The sequence below is a fragment of the Trachinotus anak genome, unplaced genomic scaffold, assembly GCF_046630095.1.
Source record: "Trachinotus anak isolate AG129_WGS33_773 ecotype Australia unplaced genomic scaffold, CSIRO_AGI_Tana_v1 ptg000012l, whole genome shotgun sequence".
Taxonomy (NCBI): Eukaryota; Metazoa; Chordata; class Actinopteri; order Carangiformes; family Carangidae; genus Trachinotus; species Trachinotus anak.
Genome location: NW_027273863.1, coordinates 6,851,323 through 6,869,075, shown reverse-complemented (window position 1 = coordinate 6,869,075; position 17,753 = coordinate 6,851,323). Strand labels below are relative to the sequence as shown.

Below are 17,753 nucleotides of genomic sequence, written 5' to 3'. Positions count from 1 at the left end.
TGACGCACATATTGGGAGGATTTTTGTATTTTTTCTCTCCTTTCTGTGGAAGTCGGGGGTGGGCGGAATTTGAATGCATCTGGCTCACTGCTGCGTCCAGACCTGACCTGAACATAAAAGCCAGAGGTGGTGAGGGACGGGGGGGGGGGGGGTTCTTTTTCCTCAGAAGCAGGAAGAGACACAGTGCCACCTACTGCCTCTTTGTGTGCAAATCTTGGAGGGGGCTTTGGAAAGTTTTGGGGGGTTCAGTGTGACGCTTCCATGGAAGGAGGCAGGGAGGTGTAGGCATGGAGTGCTCATTTGGCAAAGTGTTGATGGGGGTGGATGCTCCAAGGTTGCTGTGGACATGCATATGTGTGTGGGACTGCAGGGGAAAGGCCTGGACTCAGACTTTCCACTGAGATCACTGTTGCATGGAGAAAAATTTGAGTGGAGAAGGGGAGGAAAGGAAAGACGGAGTGATGAGGGGGTGGGAGGGGGGTGGGGGGGGACATCTGGTAATGATCTGTGTTTATTAGCAAACTCTCACAGTAAATCTGTTGGATTGCTGGCAGCTGTATGAGTGTATAGAATTGGGATGCATGTATTGTGATGCCTTCATCAGAAATATGTTACTCCATAAAAGTCTCGAGGAATTCATTAGCAAAGCATTTGGGAGTGTTTTCAATTTTCATAGTAACAATTTTACTGTGAAAACAATTTGGTTCAAATGAAAGAATCTGTTGTGCACCTTTTTTTTTTTTTAAGTCGTGAAGCTGGCGGGTGGGATTTAGATCATGAGAGGTCATTATCGCTCAGCCTGAGAAAACAAAGACAGGGCATGTCCTAAACAGGCAGAGATAAAGCTCCATTACAAGCAGATAAATGCAGTAACATACTTCCTAAAGCAGAGAGGTTCTGCATAATGTCCTGGGCACAGCCTGTTGGCAGACAGGACACAGCACGAGTTTCCGCAGGATTGGAGAAGATTAGCAGCACTTCTGAGTCAGAGAGAAGGAAGGAATACTGCTGAGTACAGCCAGTGTCTCTGGTCTGAAGATCATTACAATTTGTGGTTTATTGTTTTATTTTATTTTTTGCATCTTGCAACATTTAACACGCCACCACATCCATCTTTGAGGCTGTACTTTGGGGCTGCGAATGGCAAAGATGTGGGTTTGTTTCAGAGAATCTGATTCGAAGTTATTTTGCATAGGAGACCACGGATGAGATGAAACACAAGCATGAAACAAGGGAGAAATGAAGGCTGAAAAAAAAAAGACAGCTTCTCTTTTCCAGGGAAAACATTAAAGCCAGCACAGCACAGATGGAAGAGATTAATCGCAATGTGTCTTGCTATGGTACGACTCAAGACTTTATTGGCTCGAGGTCCACGTTAACATAAAAGGTTCTGGTAACACTGCTGGTCCAGATCTAACTGCACTGTACAGTAAACTGGGCAACAGAGGCCCCATCCAAACAGTTTTTTAAGTGAGGAATGCTCCTTGTCATGGTTTACACCACTTCAGATACTGAGAGGCACTGGTCAAAACATTAGGAAAATTGCAGCCTAATCAAGATTCCAGTAACCAGTTAATGGCAGGAAATGGACCTGATTAACTTCCTCTTCCCTCATCAATCTCTAGAGTCCCTTAAGATCTTTTGAATTGTTTCTTTTTTTCTCTATTATGCTCCAGTCTGCTGCACCTGATTACTTCCTTCAAAAACAAACAAAACCAGTAATGTAGTATATGAAGCTTCACTTCAGAGATCCTATTACTTTCAAATCTAACAGTCATAAAAGGCCAACATGGCCTGATAATGCAAGAGGATCAAGGGAGGAACAGTTCATGGTCACCTACTGCCATCTAGTGAAACCTGCCGTTCTGAGAGCAAGTATAACTTCCAATTCTGTCCACACTTTTTTCCCCAGAAGGATAAATATTCTTTATTGCAGTGTTTTTCTTAATTAAATAAAGTCAACCAACATGCACAAGGTGTAACAAGGTCATTTAATCTGAAATTCACAAACCTTGCAAACCACAGTGGGGATATAAAAGGCCTACAGGAATAAAGTGATGTCAGGTGTCATCATTTTAACTTTGCACTCAATGCATTTGTCTTTCAAAAATCAAAAATCTTCACCTCTGTTACTTTTAAAGCCTTTCCAAAAATATGTTTTCACCAATATTACAGCTTCTGTTCTGAACACACAGCATCTCAACCAAGTGATATTTCACATCCACATGTATTCATGCATGAGAAACTGATGTAAGAAAAAAAAAAAACACTGAAGGAATAACCTGGTGAGGAATGAGAGAGAAGAGTCATTTCTTTGTGCTGGTTGTCATAGTCCTTGAAAAATGGATGCCATGATTACATTTATTTTACAATGAAGAGTAAATGAAACCTTTTACCCCATTTTTAGCAGTGACCATACAGAATCATACTATATTCCTTCATGTATTGCTTGGTTGAGTTAGTACATTGCAATTTTAGTAGCAGCCACTCTGTGAAAGGCAGTGTTTAGTATATCTGTGAAATGTGATTAGATTCTGCTCTTGTTTGCCTTCACGTCTGACTCAGTTCAAGTTAGAGTGGCTTTTCAGGTGCCGCCTCAGGTGGTTCAGACAGGTGTAGGTCTTGGGACAGATCTGGCAGTGGTATGGTCTCACTCCTGAGTGGTTCAACATGTGCTGCTTCAGCACACTTCCATCTGAGAAGGCTTTTCCACACTGAGAGCACACGTATGGCCGCTCTCCAGTATGAACGCGCATGTGAACTGTTACCTTGTGTGCCATTGTAAAGCCTTTGCCGCACACCGTGCACTTGAACGGCCTTTCTCCTGTGTGGGTGAGCCTGTGGGTACGCATTGCGCCCATCTGGGAGAAAGCCTTCCCACAATCTGGGCAAACGTGCGGCTTCTCGCCCGTGTGAACCCTGGTGTGGCTCCTCAGTCCTCCTGCTGTGGAGAAACACTGTGAACAGTGAGTGCACTGGTACGGTCGCTCTCCTGTGTGAGTGCGCATGTGCTGCTTCAAGTCGTAGCGGTTTCTGAAGCCGCGGCCGCAGACCAGGCAGCTCTCGGGTCTGTCGTCATTGTGGCGCAGCTCGTGATTGGCTAGGCATTTTTCAGACAAGAAACACTTGCCACATTCCTGGCACTGATAGGGTTTCTCATGGTCAACTCTCTGATGGTACTTCAGTTCACTGATCCCAGGGAAAGTCTCGTCGCAGTATCTGCACCTGAAGCGATGGTTGGGGCTGTAGGGAAGCTGATGTTCACTCATCTGATGGTTTCTGAGCAGGTGGGCCATCTTGAAGGTCTTTCCACAATGAGAACACTCGTATTTTGTCAGCAGCTGCACACACTGGTGTCTGACGCGTTCATGTAGAGACCTGAACTGACACCCACACTTGGTGCAAATGTGGGCAGCATTTTTACACTTTCTCTTCCTGTGCCCGGAGAGGTGAGCCTCTGTGCGGAAGGCTTTGCCGCACTGAGAGCACTTGTAAGGCTTCACTGCAGTGTGGAACCTCTGATGTTCGAGAAATTCAAAGCGATATTTAAAGCTCCTTCCGCACAGCGGACAGTTGTGGGTGACTCGTCCACGAGGGTAGACTGCTTTGATAGAGCTCTTCCTGGACGAGATAGATGATGAAGATGACCGATGAGCCGAGCCACTTTTTCTGTGTTTACCTCCACTCATTAATTTGGCTGTCTCCATTTCACCAACCTCTTGATGCCGTTGTTGATGTTTGGTCAGACACTTGGAGGAGATAAAGCTCTTTCCACATTGCTTACACTGGTACGGCTTATCATGATCCACCTGCTGATGATACTTCAGGTCACCAATTCCTGAAAAACCAACCCCACAGTGGCTGCATTTGAAAAGGCGGCTTTGAACATGAGTTAGCAGGTGTTCCTTCAAGCTGCTTGACTTTTGAAAACTCTTTCCACAGTGCCCACAGTCGTAATTACGGCCACGTTTTGGGCAGTGGTGTCTGAATTTGTCCAGTGAGGTTGGAAAACTGTTCCCACATTTAATACACAGATATGCAGCATTTTTGCATTTGCGCAGCCTGTGACCGGCGAGCAGAGTGGCTGTTCTGAAAGCCCTCCCACACTCAGAGCAGTTGTACGGCTGCAGCCCAGTGTGAACTCTCTGGTGCTCGATGAGGACAGAGTGATGCTTGAAGCATTTGTCGCACTCGGGGCATTTATGCAATCCTGACTGCTGCCTCCTCCGTGGAGATGACGAGATGTCAGTCCTTTTGGGTGATTCAGGAAAGTCAGCTGAGGTGGAAGGATTTGTGGACAGTTCCTCATCGAACATAACAATCTGAGGAACGTCATTATTTTCATCATCACAAGCACTCGGGTGGGAAGCGATGGCCACTTCCAGCGATGGCGGGAGAGACAAAGAGGGAATGAGAAGATCGTCTGACTGAAATGGAGCTGTGTGGAAAATATGAAAAGAAAATTAACAGTCTCTCACTTCTTCAGCTGATACTCTATTGGTTGATTAGTTTATACTAAATGTAAATTGTGCACGTACCAACACTACTTTTTGCCAGTTTCCCATGGCACTGTTTGCTTTGGAGAAGAAATTTAAGGTCTTCTCCGTTTGAGACACACTGCATGTACTCCTCTAGGACAGAGGGGGCAGCACTGATCCAAGAAGCTGTCTATATCAGAGAAAAAAGATAAAAAGATTTCAGGTTCAAAGTGCTCTTACTTTTTGACAGTTTTCTCCTTGCTTAGCAAACCTTTCTCTACCTGTTTGAAATCTGGTATTGGCAGCAGCTCCTCAAGTCTTGTGAAGAATTCACAAACTAAAGTCTCCAGTGCTGTGTCAAAGTCAGGACCATACTCCACAGGAAACACATTCTGTCAGATGAAAGAAAAGACAGCTTGACTCCTTATGACCAGATAGGAAATATCTACATTACTTTTTTTCACAAATTTGATGTGTAAAATACAAAAAACACTGACTTCTAAGATTTGAAATTTAGCAAATTGAATGTTTCACTACACCATATAAATTCTGTTTAATATCAGTCTTACCTTGAGGAAATGTTCTCTGCCATCAGTATCCTCAATGAGGCCTTGTACCAGCTTCATAAAGTTTGCCTCTGGTGCTTCAATTACAGGATCATTTGTCTGGAAAACAAGACACCAGTGAGAATTTAGGACCAGGTAGGACTGTAGCTAACCTTCATGTTCTATTATTGATAAATTTGGTGATTATTTTCTTAATCAAATAAGTGGGTTTTTTTTCAATGTTATAAAATGCACAGAACAATTCCCCAGAGCCTGAGGTGATGTCTTCATATTGTTTGTTTTGAAAATGTAATTGAAATCCAACTTACTGTCACTTCAGACAAAAAAAAGCAATAATAAATAAATAAATAGGCTAAATATCCTAAAATCTGATTAGTTTATCCTGATAATATATTGGCAATTTTGCAAAAACATGTATTCAAACAATTTCTTTATTACCAAAATAGTTTTCTGCTAATCAAGTTATTGATTGTCAATGAATCATTTCAGTTCTTCAACCGATCATTAACAGCATTTATCACACACCACTAATGTCTTCAGTGTTTCCCATACATAGACCAACCGCCACAGAATGATTCTGGTTTTTTTTCTTTTCCGTTGTTGTTGTTTTCCCTCTGGTCTATGCTCTCAACGTAATATCGTTCCATTCATTCATCTCCGCATAGCGCTCTTTCTGTCATTCTCGGACACGGACACACGCACACACACACACAGACACATGCACACACGCACACACACACACAGACAAGCGCGCATATGCCGTGTGTCAGTGGAACGCCACATATTGCTACCTGGTCTGTGGGAAACACTGGTCTTCCTCTGTTTTGTGATCACAATGTTATCTATGTCACTTTCTGTTTGTCAAAAAAAAAAAAAAAGATAATATAAAAACATTTATCACTCACCTCCTCAATGCAAGAAGATTGGATTCGGTTAAGATGGGTCTCAACAGCCTTGAGATCTTCAGGATGTTCAGAGCGCAACAGTTCAAGAGTTGTCTGTAGAAAATGTATTTATTATTTTTAGTACCACTGTTTCCACAACAATATTTTCTAACACTGGGTGTTTTAAGTCTCATTTAGATACAAAATAGTTTTTATACACAAAAAATATTTCCAATTACTTACCCTTGCTCTGAGGCCCAGTGAGAGCAGCCTCCCCTCTCTTTTACTCATCAGTTCAGGAACTGCATCTGTTACCATGGACACAAACTCCTCCAATTTCCCATAGTGCTTTATGTTCCGCTGCCGTACCACTTCCCACATCACCGCTGACATCAGTCGTAGTGGTGGGACCAGGAGTGCCAGAGAGGACAGGGGGACACTGAATTCTTCAAAGAGAGTTTAGATTGGGTCAAACAAAAGTAAAAGCCATATTGGAACAGTGTGCACTGTAACTGCTGTTATATAGTCCCGGGGTTCAATTATATTTTAAGGAGATAGTGGAAAAGACTCCAGGGAGACCAGAAGTGCCTTTAATTTTCAATACAGCGTCTCTCTGTGCAGCCAGTCCAGCCACGGAAGTCAGCACTGTCTGTTCACTTTACTCTGGTACGCAGTCCACTCCAATGATGCACTAGCTACAGTGTGAAATACAGCAGTCTATGTTCGTTATCTGGAGCACTAGGCTTCCCACAATACACACTCATGTACTGGACTAGAATCGCTGGGACCTTCCTCAGATGCTTAGACAAACACATTCAGTGTTGTTAGTCTGATGCACACTGCGAAAGGCGCAGGAGGCATAGCGAGTAGCTAGGTTACCGCTGGGACGTGGACGTTAGCAAACAGCTAACTGTTAGCATAACGCTAGTCTATTTCAAATCAAGCTGCTGTCAGTTAAAAAAAGACCCAGCAGCTGTGTTGCGTTTGATAAATTTTAAAAACCACTTCGACCGTAGAGAATCTATTTCTAAACACGAGATATCGTTCACTGCTTGTGCAAAACATTGGTTCACGTTACGAGTCTGCACAGGGCCGCTGCTGTTGCCTGGTTAAACCGGCGTATTATTGAGCAAAACAATTCTTGTTCCAGGGATTAGTCGAGGCCTGGTGAGCCTCGGCTAATCCTTCTCTTTAGCTATTCGGCTGGCCGCATAAGAAGCTAAAAACACCGTTTTGCAAGCTTCATGCGCTAATACTTACCCATGTCGTTCATCTTTTAATTCTTCAATGACGGTGGTTTGAAAAACCATTACAATGTCATATCTTTCATAGTTTCGGTTAGCGTGCTAGCTAGCCGCATACGGGGCTTCAGGCGCCAACTTCTTCCTGAAACACGTTGTTCATTATGGAGGGCATTGGCCCAGTGTCAGGTCGTAGAAGACGTTCGTTTTGGTGAACGGGGCAGCCCGGATAAGTGGATTCCTATTCACTCTACTGTCAAAATAAGATGCACCGCCTCTCCGGCCCATCAGAAATCACAATAGTAACGTTTAAACTTGACACTATTTACTATTTACTTATATTTCATATGATTTTTTAACTCCCCAGGGAATACAATAGATAATTGAAAGGTAAAAGTTTTGAATAACTAAAAGAATAGGTAATAACTATATTTCAAAATCACTGAAATAATAATTTCTTATTTTATTAGAGAATATTCTTGGTTTATTTGAAGCATATTTCTTTCAGATAATTTATTATTTGTTTGTTTGTTTTTGAGAGCACCAAATTAAAATATTGATCTTGTGCAAGGTCACTGCAGGATGTTTGCTTTAAATAGAAATTCTGCTGCTGTCCAGAACAAATAGGGTACTATAGACAACATTGATACTGGCAAATAATGTTAACTCCAGTACGAAATTAAGAGGTAACTGACAACATAAATAGACACAAAATAAAACAGAGAGATAAAATGTTCTTTAAAACCCTTTTCACATGTGTTTGAGGACATCAGAGAGCAAGAGTAAAACACTTTTACAATCACAACAGATCTGACAAAGCAGAACACAGAATTAGCCACAAAAGTGGCATTTCTGCAACACAGTCCTTACAACAGGGTGAGTGTGAAACCTATTACACATTGTTGCATAAAGTCAACACCACAGTCATAACAGGCAAGTTGTATAGAAACAATCATTTGGAAAAGCTTAGAGGTAATTAAAGCGAATCAGACAGACTGGGTCTGGACTACACTGTGAGTTTTTGAGTGTCTCTTCAGGTGATTGAGGCATGTGTAAGTCTTAGCACACAGCTGACAAGCATAGGGTCGAACCCCTGTATGGTTCATGGTGTGTTTTTTCAGTTCGCTGCCACGTGAAAAACCTTTCCCACATTCAGAGCAGGTGTAAGGGCGTTCCCCTGTGTGAACGCGCATATGAAGTGTCACTTTACTTGCCATGGTGAATCCTCTCCCACATACAGTGCATTTGTATGGCTTCTCCCCCGTGTGGGTGCGTCTGTGTATCTGCAGCTCGCCAGCTGAAACAAACGCCTTGCCGCAGTCAGAGCACAGATATGGTTTCTCTCCAGTGTGAGTTCTAATATGTATGTTCAGATTTCCTGACACAGAGAAACGTTTCCCACAGTACGTGCACTGAAAAGGCCTCTCGCCTGTGTGGCTGCGCATGTGAAGATTCAGGTCATGTTTGTTCTTAAAAGCTTTGCCACAACGCACACAAACCTGTGTCCTCTGCTGTCTGTGACGCAGCTCATGGGCTGTCAAACATGCAACAGAGCTGAAAAATTTCCCACACTGCATGCACTGATTGGACAGCTCGGGAGGATGAACCTTCTGATGGGATCTCAGCTCACTCATACTGGGGTACACTTCCTTGCACTGTCTGCATGTGAAAATACGGTTCTGGGTGTGAGTCAGCTCATGCTTGCCCAGCAAATACATTTTCTTAAAGCTTTTTCCGCACTGAGAACAATCGAACTTTTGGGCACTGTGAACACACTGGTGTCTGAATTTGTCCTTTATAGATTGAAAGCTATTTCCACATTTGATGCAGATATAGGCTGCTTTTGTGCACTGTGTTCGTCTGTGAGTGGACAGGTCAGATGTCCTCCTGAAGGCCTTTCCACACTGAGAGCACTTGTACGGGTTTTCTCCGGTGTGCAGTCTTTGATGCTCCAGGAGCTCATAACGGTAAATGAAGCACTTCCCACACTGACTGCATTTGTGTGCAACTCTCTGCCGAGGGGGGCCTATCATAGAGCTGGACAATACAGGACTCTCAGCAGATGTAGAGGGGCCTCTGTCATCACACTCCTCCGCAATGTGGACATCAGGAATACTGTCACTGCAGCTCCCTCCTGTTGTTTGTTCTGCATTGCTGCTGTTCAGACGTTGCATCTCACGCTCACCCGGCCACCCAGTATCCTGTATCCCCGTATCTCCCACCTCCTGAGGAGAAATCGCATCAGATTCTCTTTGGTTTTGAGACGTTTTTGTGTTGGATTCCACATCTTCGGTGTTGGTTGCTCTCAGCGAAGGGGGGAGAGATAATGATGAGAAGAGCTGCTGCTCTGAGGGAGAGGGCACTTTTTGAAAAAGAAAAATTAAAAATGAGAAAACAATCAGTTTCTATTTTGTCTATTTAATGGTTCTGCTTTGTAAAGTGGCTGTAATATATCTGGCTGCAAACAAATAATTATTGTCATTACCAATTGATCTGTTGATTAATTTTTCAATTCATTGATAAACCACTTTTTTGCTTAATAAGTCACTCTATGATTAATTGACTCATTATTTTAAGTGAGTGAATGTTCAGCACTAATATGGATATAAAAACCTGGCTGGTGTCCCAGGCAGACACACTTACCACTAGAATCCATCTTGGCCATTTTCCCATGATGCACTTTGCTTCTGAGCAATACTTTGAGTTCATCTGCTTTGGTTACACACTGCATATACTCTTCTAGCACTGAGGATGCATCACTGATCCACACTGCGGTCTTTATCAAACAAACAAAACGATTATTCTGATGTACTGGAACCAGGAAATCTGGAAATGCATCGTAAACTGCAGTCTGTTTTTTTTAGCAGAAATCATGGTCTCTGTACCTGTTTAAAGTTTGGTATAAGCACCAGCTCTTCTAGTCGGGTGAAGAACTCACAAACCAGAGTCTCCAGTGCTGTATCAAAGTTGGGGCCGTACTCCACAGGAAACACATTCTGTCAGGCAGGAAATTCAACCAAATGTCCAATGATACTGCATCATTTGAAAAAAACTGCCCCTTTAATGTTAAAACTTAACAATGAAGCAAAAGCAGAGTCACACCTTGAGAAAATGTTCTCTCTCTTTAGGGTCCTCCAGAAGTCTCTGAAGAAGCCTGACAAAGTTGGCTTCAAGAGCTTCATTTTCTGGCTGAAGCTGTCAGCAGAAAGAATGTGCACATTTAAAATGAACAGAACAATTAATAAACAGGCAAAATTCAATGTCCATGATTGAAAAAGTCACACACCTGTTTTGAGCTGGATGGCAGGAGGCTGTGTAAGTGTGCTCTAACATGTCTGAGATCCTCTGTCTGTTCGGAGCATAACATCTGTAAAGTCATCTGGAAAACATTATGGAGACATTAACAGTTAATAAAACAGAGGAATCCCTCCTTGTAGCTGCAACCACTGCAGTGATGCAGTGCAAATAATAAAATGTAACTACCAGCTGTTTTCTGTCCATCCAACTCTCTGCTTACACACTGAAATATAGGGGACCCATTGAAAACAAAGGAATATCTGTATAATATAGTAACAGATTATGCATTTAAAGACTTCTAATTTGTTTTGAAAAAAAAGTGTTTTATTTTTAATCTTTACCAGCCACAATCCGTATGTTCTGTTGTAACTAAAATAAAAGACTAGAGAAATTCCAATGTCACAAGAACATTAAACTAATAAATAAATAAATAAACCTAGATTGATTACATTATGACCTTTTTAACTCAATATCTGCCACTGCTAAGTCTACTGATACACAGTATTGTGCATTATTATCTCTTACCTTTGCTCTTAAGCCCAGAGTGAGGAGCCCCATCTGTCTGTCTGTCAAGATGTCAGGGATGGCTGCTGTTACCAGGGACACAAACTCCTCAACTTTTCCATAATGCTTTATGTTCCTCTGATGAACCACCTTCCACATCACAGCCAACATCACTCTCAGAGGTGGAGCCAGGAGCCTCAGCGAGGACATGGGGAGGGAACCCTCTACAAGAGGAGAGAGGCTTCATTAGAACAATGTACCAATCCAGTCACAGAAATCTTCCTGTCACACAAGAAATATTAAGAATCTATATCAAAATGTACAGTCACCACATGAGAGACAGACAGCTGTGCTGAGATGATGACTTATAAAACATGAGCTCCCGTCAGTGGACCTGGGTTACACCTCAGACACAGTGGCAAATTGCAAAGACTCAGGTTTCTGTGGCTTGTTCGTGTTTTTGCAAGAGTTAGATGCCAAACAAACCATTAAGTGGCAAATATTGCATATATTCATTAGGCTTTGATGTGTATGGGTGCTGTTGATAGTGTTTTTGTGGTTAAGCCCGTTGATGCATTTTGTACTGTGTTTAGTGTTTAATACAGATGTCAATCCCTTTAAAAAGATCAACTCCTTTTAAATAAAAATTCAGCTTTTTTAAATAAAAATAAAATAGCAAAAGAAGATGAATGAATGAAGGCCTTTAAGTGTCGATAAAATTTGATATCGTTTATGTTGATTAATTTTCTTTTTTAACTGGGTTTGTCTCTTGTTAGTATCTTGATTGGCAGTGGCCACAGTTATTTCTATCATTATCCCACTTATGTATTAGTTAAGTTATAATTTAATGGGCTGGACCGCGGCTAGAAATGCACAACAAAAAACCAAGTGAAAAAAATATAAGATAAACTTCCTCTTTGCGTTATATCTACAATAAAACCCTCCAGGAATGATTATAACTGATAATTCAAAGCAGTGAAGTTAGCGTTAGCAGGCATGCTAACATCAAAACAAACCGATGATGGCTGCAGCAAAATACTAAACGTTACCCATTTTATCCCCCTGAAGAGCTGTGACAGTTGAGTGAAAACAGAGTAATGTATCTTAGTTAAAATATCTTCCTCCTGCTGTGAATAGCAGTGAAAAAAAGCTTTTAATCCCACTCCTCGCCACTTTCTGCTCGTTGTCAAATGCAGCTGTACGCCACTTCCGGACTCAACTTCTTCTTCGTCTAATTAATTTCCGCCAGGCTGTACACTGTAAAGCGTAATGCTGCCCTCCACGGGCAAGGGTTTGGTGATTATCATGTACTTTTTAAAAAAAATGAAAGCCACTTCAGTGAAGAAATTTTGAGACCGCTCTTAACAATAAGTCGGAAATTCGTTTGAGATGAAAAAACAGACTTGAAAGAGAAAGATGAAAGAACTGTTGGCTTTCACCTCTGACTTTGTTACATGAGAACACAACATGTTTCCAAGCTTTCAAATAGCTTGCTGTACCACAATACCCCAGCCTCAGTGTAGTTAAATCAACATCATCCCTTCTCCCAGAGTTTATCATCAGCCTCTTTCTTTTAACAGATGACATCCCTCTTCCTTCCCCTCTGTGTCATTAAAGCTCCAACTCTTCCTTGCAAATGCTAAGGCATTCACATTTTCATAACAGAAACTAAAGATCAGCAGTTTCCCTTGACAGAGAGACATTTTCAGGGGGGTTGACCAGCTTTATCCACCTCATGGCTCAATTTACTTTCAGTAGCTGAGCTGAAAAAACTAATTATCAGATTTGTAGATGCTCTGCTGGACCTGCAGATTAACCACATACATCCCAAACCCGGTTTTCCCTGGGAATGGGTGCTTAGATCGGTAAAAATCTTCATTAACTATTTCTAAAATCAATTTGCATATTTATAAACATGACTACATGGATGAACTGAAGATGAGGTGAAACGTCTTCAAGTATCTAGAAACCAAGTCCAGCTGCCCTCGATTCAACTTCTCTCGGATAAGCACGACCTGGATGACTGAGAATCTTCACAGATACCAAACATGTGATTTCTCCACAGCAGACTTATAAACACCTTGTGAGAGTCAGTCAGAGAAACATGGGGTGAGACACTAAAACAAGTGTACATGAGATACAGATGCTTGTTGGATTCATCAGTAAATCAGTGTGTGCACAGAAAGCAATCAAGCGATTCGCTACAATTGTGCAAAAAAATTAAATAATTATGTGGATTCATTCATTCACGACTGGATCCAGTTCTACCTGCAAGAAAAAGACAGGCACTTCGACCACAAGGGATACAAAGCCAGGGAGCACAACTTAGTAAGCAACAGCACTAACAGTTCAGTAATAGTTCGTTAGAAAGGCGATAGCTTAATAACATAATCTGTTGTTTTTAAAATCCATGTATTTCTATTAGTAGCTCAAGGAAATTCGTAAAAAGACAGTGAGTCAACAAATAAACAGGCCTCTGAAATCTTAGCCCCATGTGCTCCAGTTATATAAATATTACGCTACATGTTGTTGGCCTTTCTGTTGTCCTTACAGCCTCCCCTCTGTCTCCTGATTTACATACCAGCCAGTATCATCTGGTGCCATCAAGCTACACTGATCTGTAGATGCACGAATCCCCTCGTGGTGGCAGTGAAGGATTTCGAACAGCGGCGGCCCACTAAGTATTTATCAGAACTAGAGGACCCATGGGAAGTAATTAGATAGTGTTTCATCAGACCATCTGGGCAGCGTTAGCCACCATGACTAAGTAAATCCCTGCACTGCACGGTGACTGACAGAGGCGTCCTCTTGTACCAAAAAAAGGCCATTTCCTATTCTCTCCTGTTCTTTAGATTTTCAGCCCTTTTTGGTAAGGCCAACCATGATTTTTTATTTGTCATCACCAGCAGCCTCCAGCAGAGTCTACCTTTTGTTATGAATTTTAAAAACTCTGTGGCTGGATGACGTTATAGCAGACTTTATTGAGTTCTAATGAATAAATGACCATTTTAATTCCATTAGGAGACTCTTAACAAGCAGATTACACTCTGATTTGCAGCACAGTGGAGGGGAATTTGAGCTGAGCTGTACAGTAACTTCCACTAACAGTACTAAGGTCAGATTTTTTTTTATGGTTTACTGTGTTGCAGAAAAAAAAGGTTTAGAGATGCTAAATCAACATCATGAGAACATAAGCTTGATTTACTAAGTAAGTAAAAATTTGGACATGAGTTGACTAAAATCTGTATTTTTATAACAACAATAGATGTTATACTACATGTTGTACTTAATTTCCACCCAAATCTGCAGTTGCCCTCAATGCTTTGGGGCGTCGTAGCATCTTTCAGCTCACTGTTTTCATTTTCCACCACAACTTGATTGTGTTGGTTCACACTAACCAGTCTCACTGTGTCATTTCCTGCAGGAGGCAGCAATTTTCAGAGAAGCAGCTCTAAAAAAACACACTGTTCACTATGTGTTGCGCCAAATTGCAGACAGATAAAGTTAGCAGCGAGCTGGCTGGACACAGTGAAGCTTTTAGCAGCTAAAGAGACAAATATTTTGAGGGAGAGTTGATGGTGACCAAAACAGAGCAAAGAGGAGAATGAATATTAGACCTAGATTCATTGGGTGGACAGACACACAACTACAAATGCATTAAAATGTTGCTCTGTGACTATTTGATGTGTACAGGCAACTGTTTGCCCACAAGATTGTTCAGCTTAAAAGTTGGTAAAATGACAGTGTTTGTTCACACAGCTTGTTTCCACGGCTACAGTAGTAAGATTTTGACTAATTTAGACCCAAGCTTTTCAAACTTTTAAACCATTTTTTTTTGTTCTTTTCTTGGCAGTATGGAGCTTCCATAAAACCTTTCCATCCTATTGACGTACTTTAACTTCCACTGACAGCACTAAGGTCAGATTTTTTAATAGTTTACAGTATGTAAATGTAGATGGGCTGGTTTTAAAACACAGAAATGATTAGGCTGAAAAATAAATTATATTCCCACTGACCTGCTTAACTGATGATGATGAGGCTCAATGTGATTCATGTCCTTCATTTAACTAAATGTTATGTGAGTAAATGACATACACGCAATTTATCAAATATGTTTTTTTGTATTAGAGTTTAGTATATCCACATTATATGTAGACAATTTGTAATGAATTAGGTTGACACTGCTGCGTTTTACTGTGTGCTGGTGCATTTTGCAATTAGACATATTGCCTTTTTAATCTTTTTAAAAATGTTTTCTCTTTCTGATGAAGCTTTAATCTCCACCACATGTCCAAACGCTTAAAAATCAGATCAATTACCAAGTCACATTCAGTCAAGTCACATTTTTTCTGGCACTTCACGCACAAACCTAAATTAAATTCAAAGTAAGCATCTGTCTATTATGACGATGGATGTCCAAAGTACAGTGCATGTCAGTCTAGTAGTTATGTTAATGCATGTATGTCCATGTGTACTGTATGGGCATATGTGTGTGTGTGAGAGCGAGAGAGGGAGAGAGAGGGAGAAAGAGAGTGAGTGCGTGCATTTGTGTGTCTGTGAGTGTGTAATTAAAACAAGTGATTTTTTTTTTACACACAGATTATCCCTCTATCCCAGCTGGTCAGAGTTGGATTTGACCACCCCGACAACCAGAGAGAGGAAATCTCTTTGGGGCTAAATCCAAATTGGCACCCTTGATGATTTTTTTCCAAACTGAAAATGTGGGAGTGCTCAACTATCAACTTGAATTTGGCAATAAAATCGAAACATAACGAAACATTTTTGTAATAAAGCTCAATGACGTCTTGAAGAAGTAAAAGTCATGTCTAAAGATGGAAAATACACACATACGTCAAAAAAGCAAAATTCCCAGTTTCTTTGGTTTTATTATATTTTTATGGCTGGTCACTATTTATTAATGGATTTTCCATGACTACAGTGGAATATTTGGTGATTAATCATGCAGCAACATCACTGTGTGGTATTTCTGTGTGTGTGTGTGTGTGTGTGTGTATGTGTGTGTGTGCGCGCAAGCCCCTGCTCTGTAAAATACTTCAATAGATAGAATAGATTGTCATTCATTCATTAATAGATCATTTAGGTCAGGCTACATTGTTGAGGGGTTTTATGTGATTGTACTGCATTTGTAGAGGCATTATAAGCAAATTCGAGCTTTAAAGGGCAATACACTCACAATGACAGACAGCCATGGAGATGCAGAGGTTTGTGCACATCTGTTCTGTTTGTTTTTTTTGTTTTTGTTTTTTTTATACACATGGACTCAGAGAGAGAGATTTAACAGCGCCCTGCCTTGTAATGAGGTCAAATCAGCTAACTGGTTCCTCATGTGAAAGTGAAGAGACACTGCACAATTTTGCCTTAAGCACTGTGTAGTCTATTCAAAACAATATTTATAAATGTAAAACATAAAAATAAATGGTAGAAATGTGTTAAAGATTATAAAGTCTATTTTTCAGAATAATCCAAACATTAATCTGCTATTTGATCTGTGCTGAGAGCTGGAAAACCCACAAATATGGAAACAAGTTTTATTCCCATTTAATGAAACAGTCTGTGAAATGATCAACCTAAATCCAATACAGACGATCAGCTTCTCAAGGAAAGTCTTTTATATAAAAATTAACACAGTAAATTTATATAATTTGATCATATTTTGTTATGGCCATCATGAGAGTCACTGAAATGGTCTTTCAATATAAATACATTACAAAAACAGATAAAAATGATCTTTACAAACATACACTTCACAGCCTCAAAGCTCTTTACACAGTTAATTACAAAATAAGCTTTCAGCGCATTCATGCTTTTCCAATCCACATCCATCAGATCAAATTAAATGGTCTAAAGAGATTCAGAGAAGTGTGCGGACAACAATCAAAATCAGGCACATAATTCAGGAATTATTAGTACACACAACCCGTCTTTATAATCAACACAAGTTGAAACACAACACAAAAACTTGTGCTATGTCATATTTTCATATTAAGAGTGATACATTGAGTAATGACAAACCAGGGAACTAAGATTTTGTCATGTTTCATGAAAACACTTAATTCCATTTTCACTGGGGACCATATCTCTCTCATCATGTGCAGTATAAATCACCTTCATTCAATCAAAGTGCATATGAAGCGGGGAAATTTGTATAATTTCTTTGATCACACCAATCATCAATAAAAAATAAAATAAAATAAAAAAAACATTAGAAATTATTATCAATCCATTATGTTGTCTATTTGTTATACATTCTTACTTATATTTTAAAGTGTTAATATTTGAATTGGAAAATTTTATGGGCACTGTATATTCATATATATATTAGTTTTGGTTAAAATCATATTAATAACACCTGAATAAGAACTTTATAGCAGCTACAGTCATGAATGCAAATTCAGTTCTCATATCAACATTAGTTAGCAGTCTAGCCTGCTTGCTACAGTATAGATGCTTACTGGGAATTATTTGGTAGGAAGTGCATACTCCTCAATATTCTCCATCTGCTTTTAGCCTTGCCACCATGTTGGTTTATGAGCTGCGAGGCTACAGTATGTTGGTGAACCAGACAGCTGTAGATGTAGAATAGTGTCATTATCATCATCAAAACATCTGGACATGCATACATGAGAATTTGAAATTGTAGAAAATGTGGAAAAACCTACAGAAAATGTTCTCACAAAAATATATACGTATGTGTATATATGTATATATGTGTGTATATATATATATATATATATATATATATATATATGTATATCCTTTTTT

The 17,753-nt window shown here is 40.4% G+C and overlaps 1 protein-coding gene across 1 annotated transcript; it reads right to left on the bottom strand.

Annotated features, from left to right (window-relative positions):
* Nucleotides 1-2,420: 2,420 nt before the first annotated feature.
* On the bottom strand, nucleotides 2,421-12,160 carry LOC139629518 (zinc finger protein 721-like). Its single transcript, XM_071492181.1, has 14 exons — nucleotides 12,020-12,160; nucleotides 10,992-11,194; nucleotides 10,456-10,548; nucleotides 10,272-10,364; nucleotides 10,055-10,165; nucleotides 9,813-9,945; nucleotides 8,162-9,531; nucleotides 6,689-6,728; nucleotides 6,172-6,374; nucleotides 5,950-6,042; nucleotides 5,048-5,143; nucleotides 4,760-4,870; nucleotides 4,539-4,668; nucleotides 2,421-4,438 (listed from the first exon to the last, which is right to left on the bottom strand). Exons 1-14 carry the CDS (start codon nucleotides 12,021-12,023, stop codon nucleotides 2,562-2,564), a joined length of 4,557 nt encoding a protein of 1,518 aa, XP_071348282.1. The 5' UTR covers nucleotides 12,024-12,160; the 3' UTR covers nucleotides 2,421-2,561.
* Between the last annotated feature and the right edge of the window lie 5,593 nt (nucleotides 12,161-17,753).

What these genes read in the sequence shown, in the direction of transcription:
- LOC139629518 (XM_071492181.1), bottom strand. An exon ending in GCAGAGAACATTTCCTCAAG is followed by an intron (nt 4,871 to 5,047) that starts GTAAGACTGATA and finishes TTCATCTGACAG; the next exon opens with AATGTGTTTCCTGTGGAGTA. An exon ending in ACTGGCAAAAAGTAGTGTTG is followed by an intron (nt 4,439 to 4,538) that starts GTACGTGCACAA and finishes TTTTCCACACAG; the next exon opens with CTCCATTTCAGTCAGACGAT.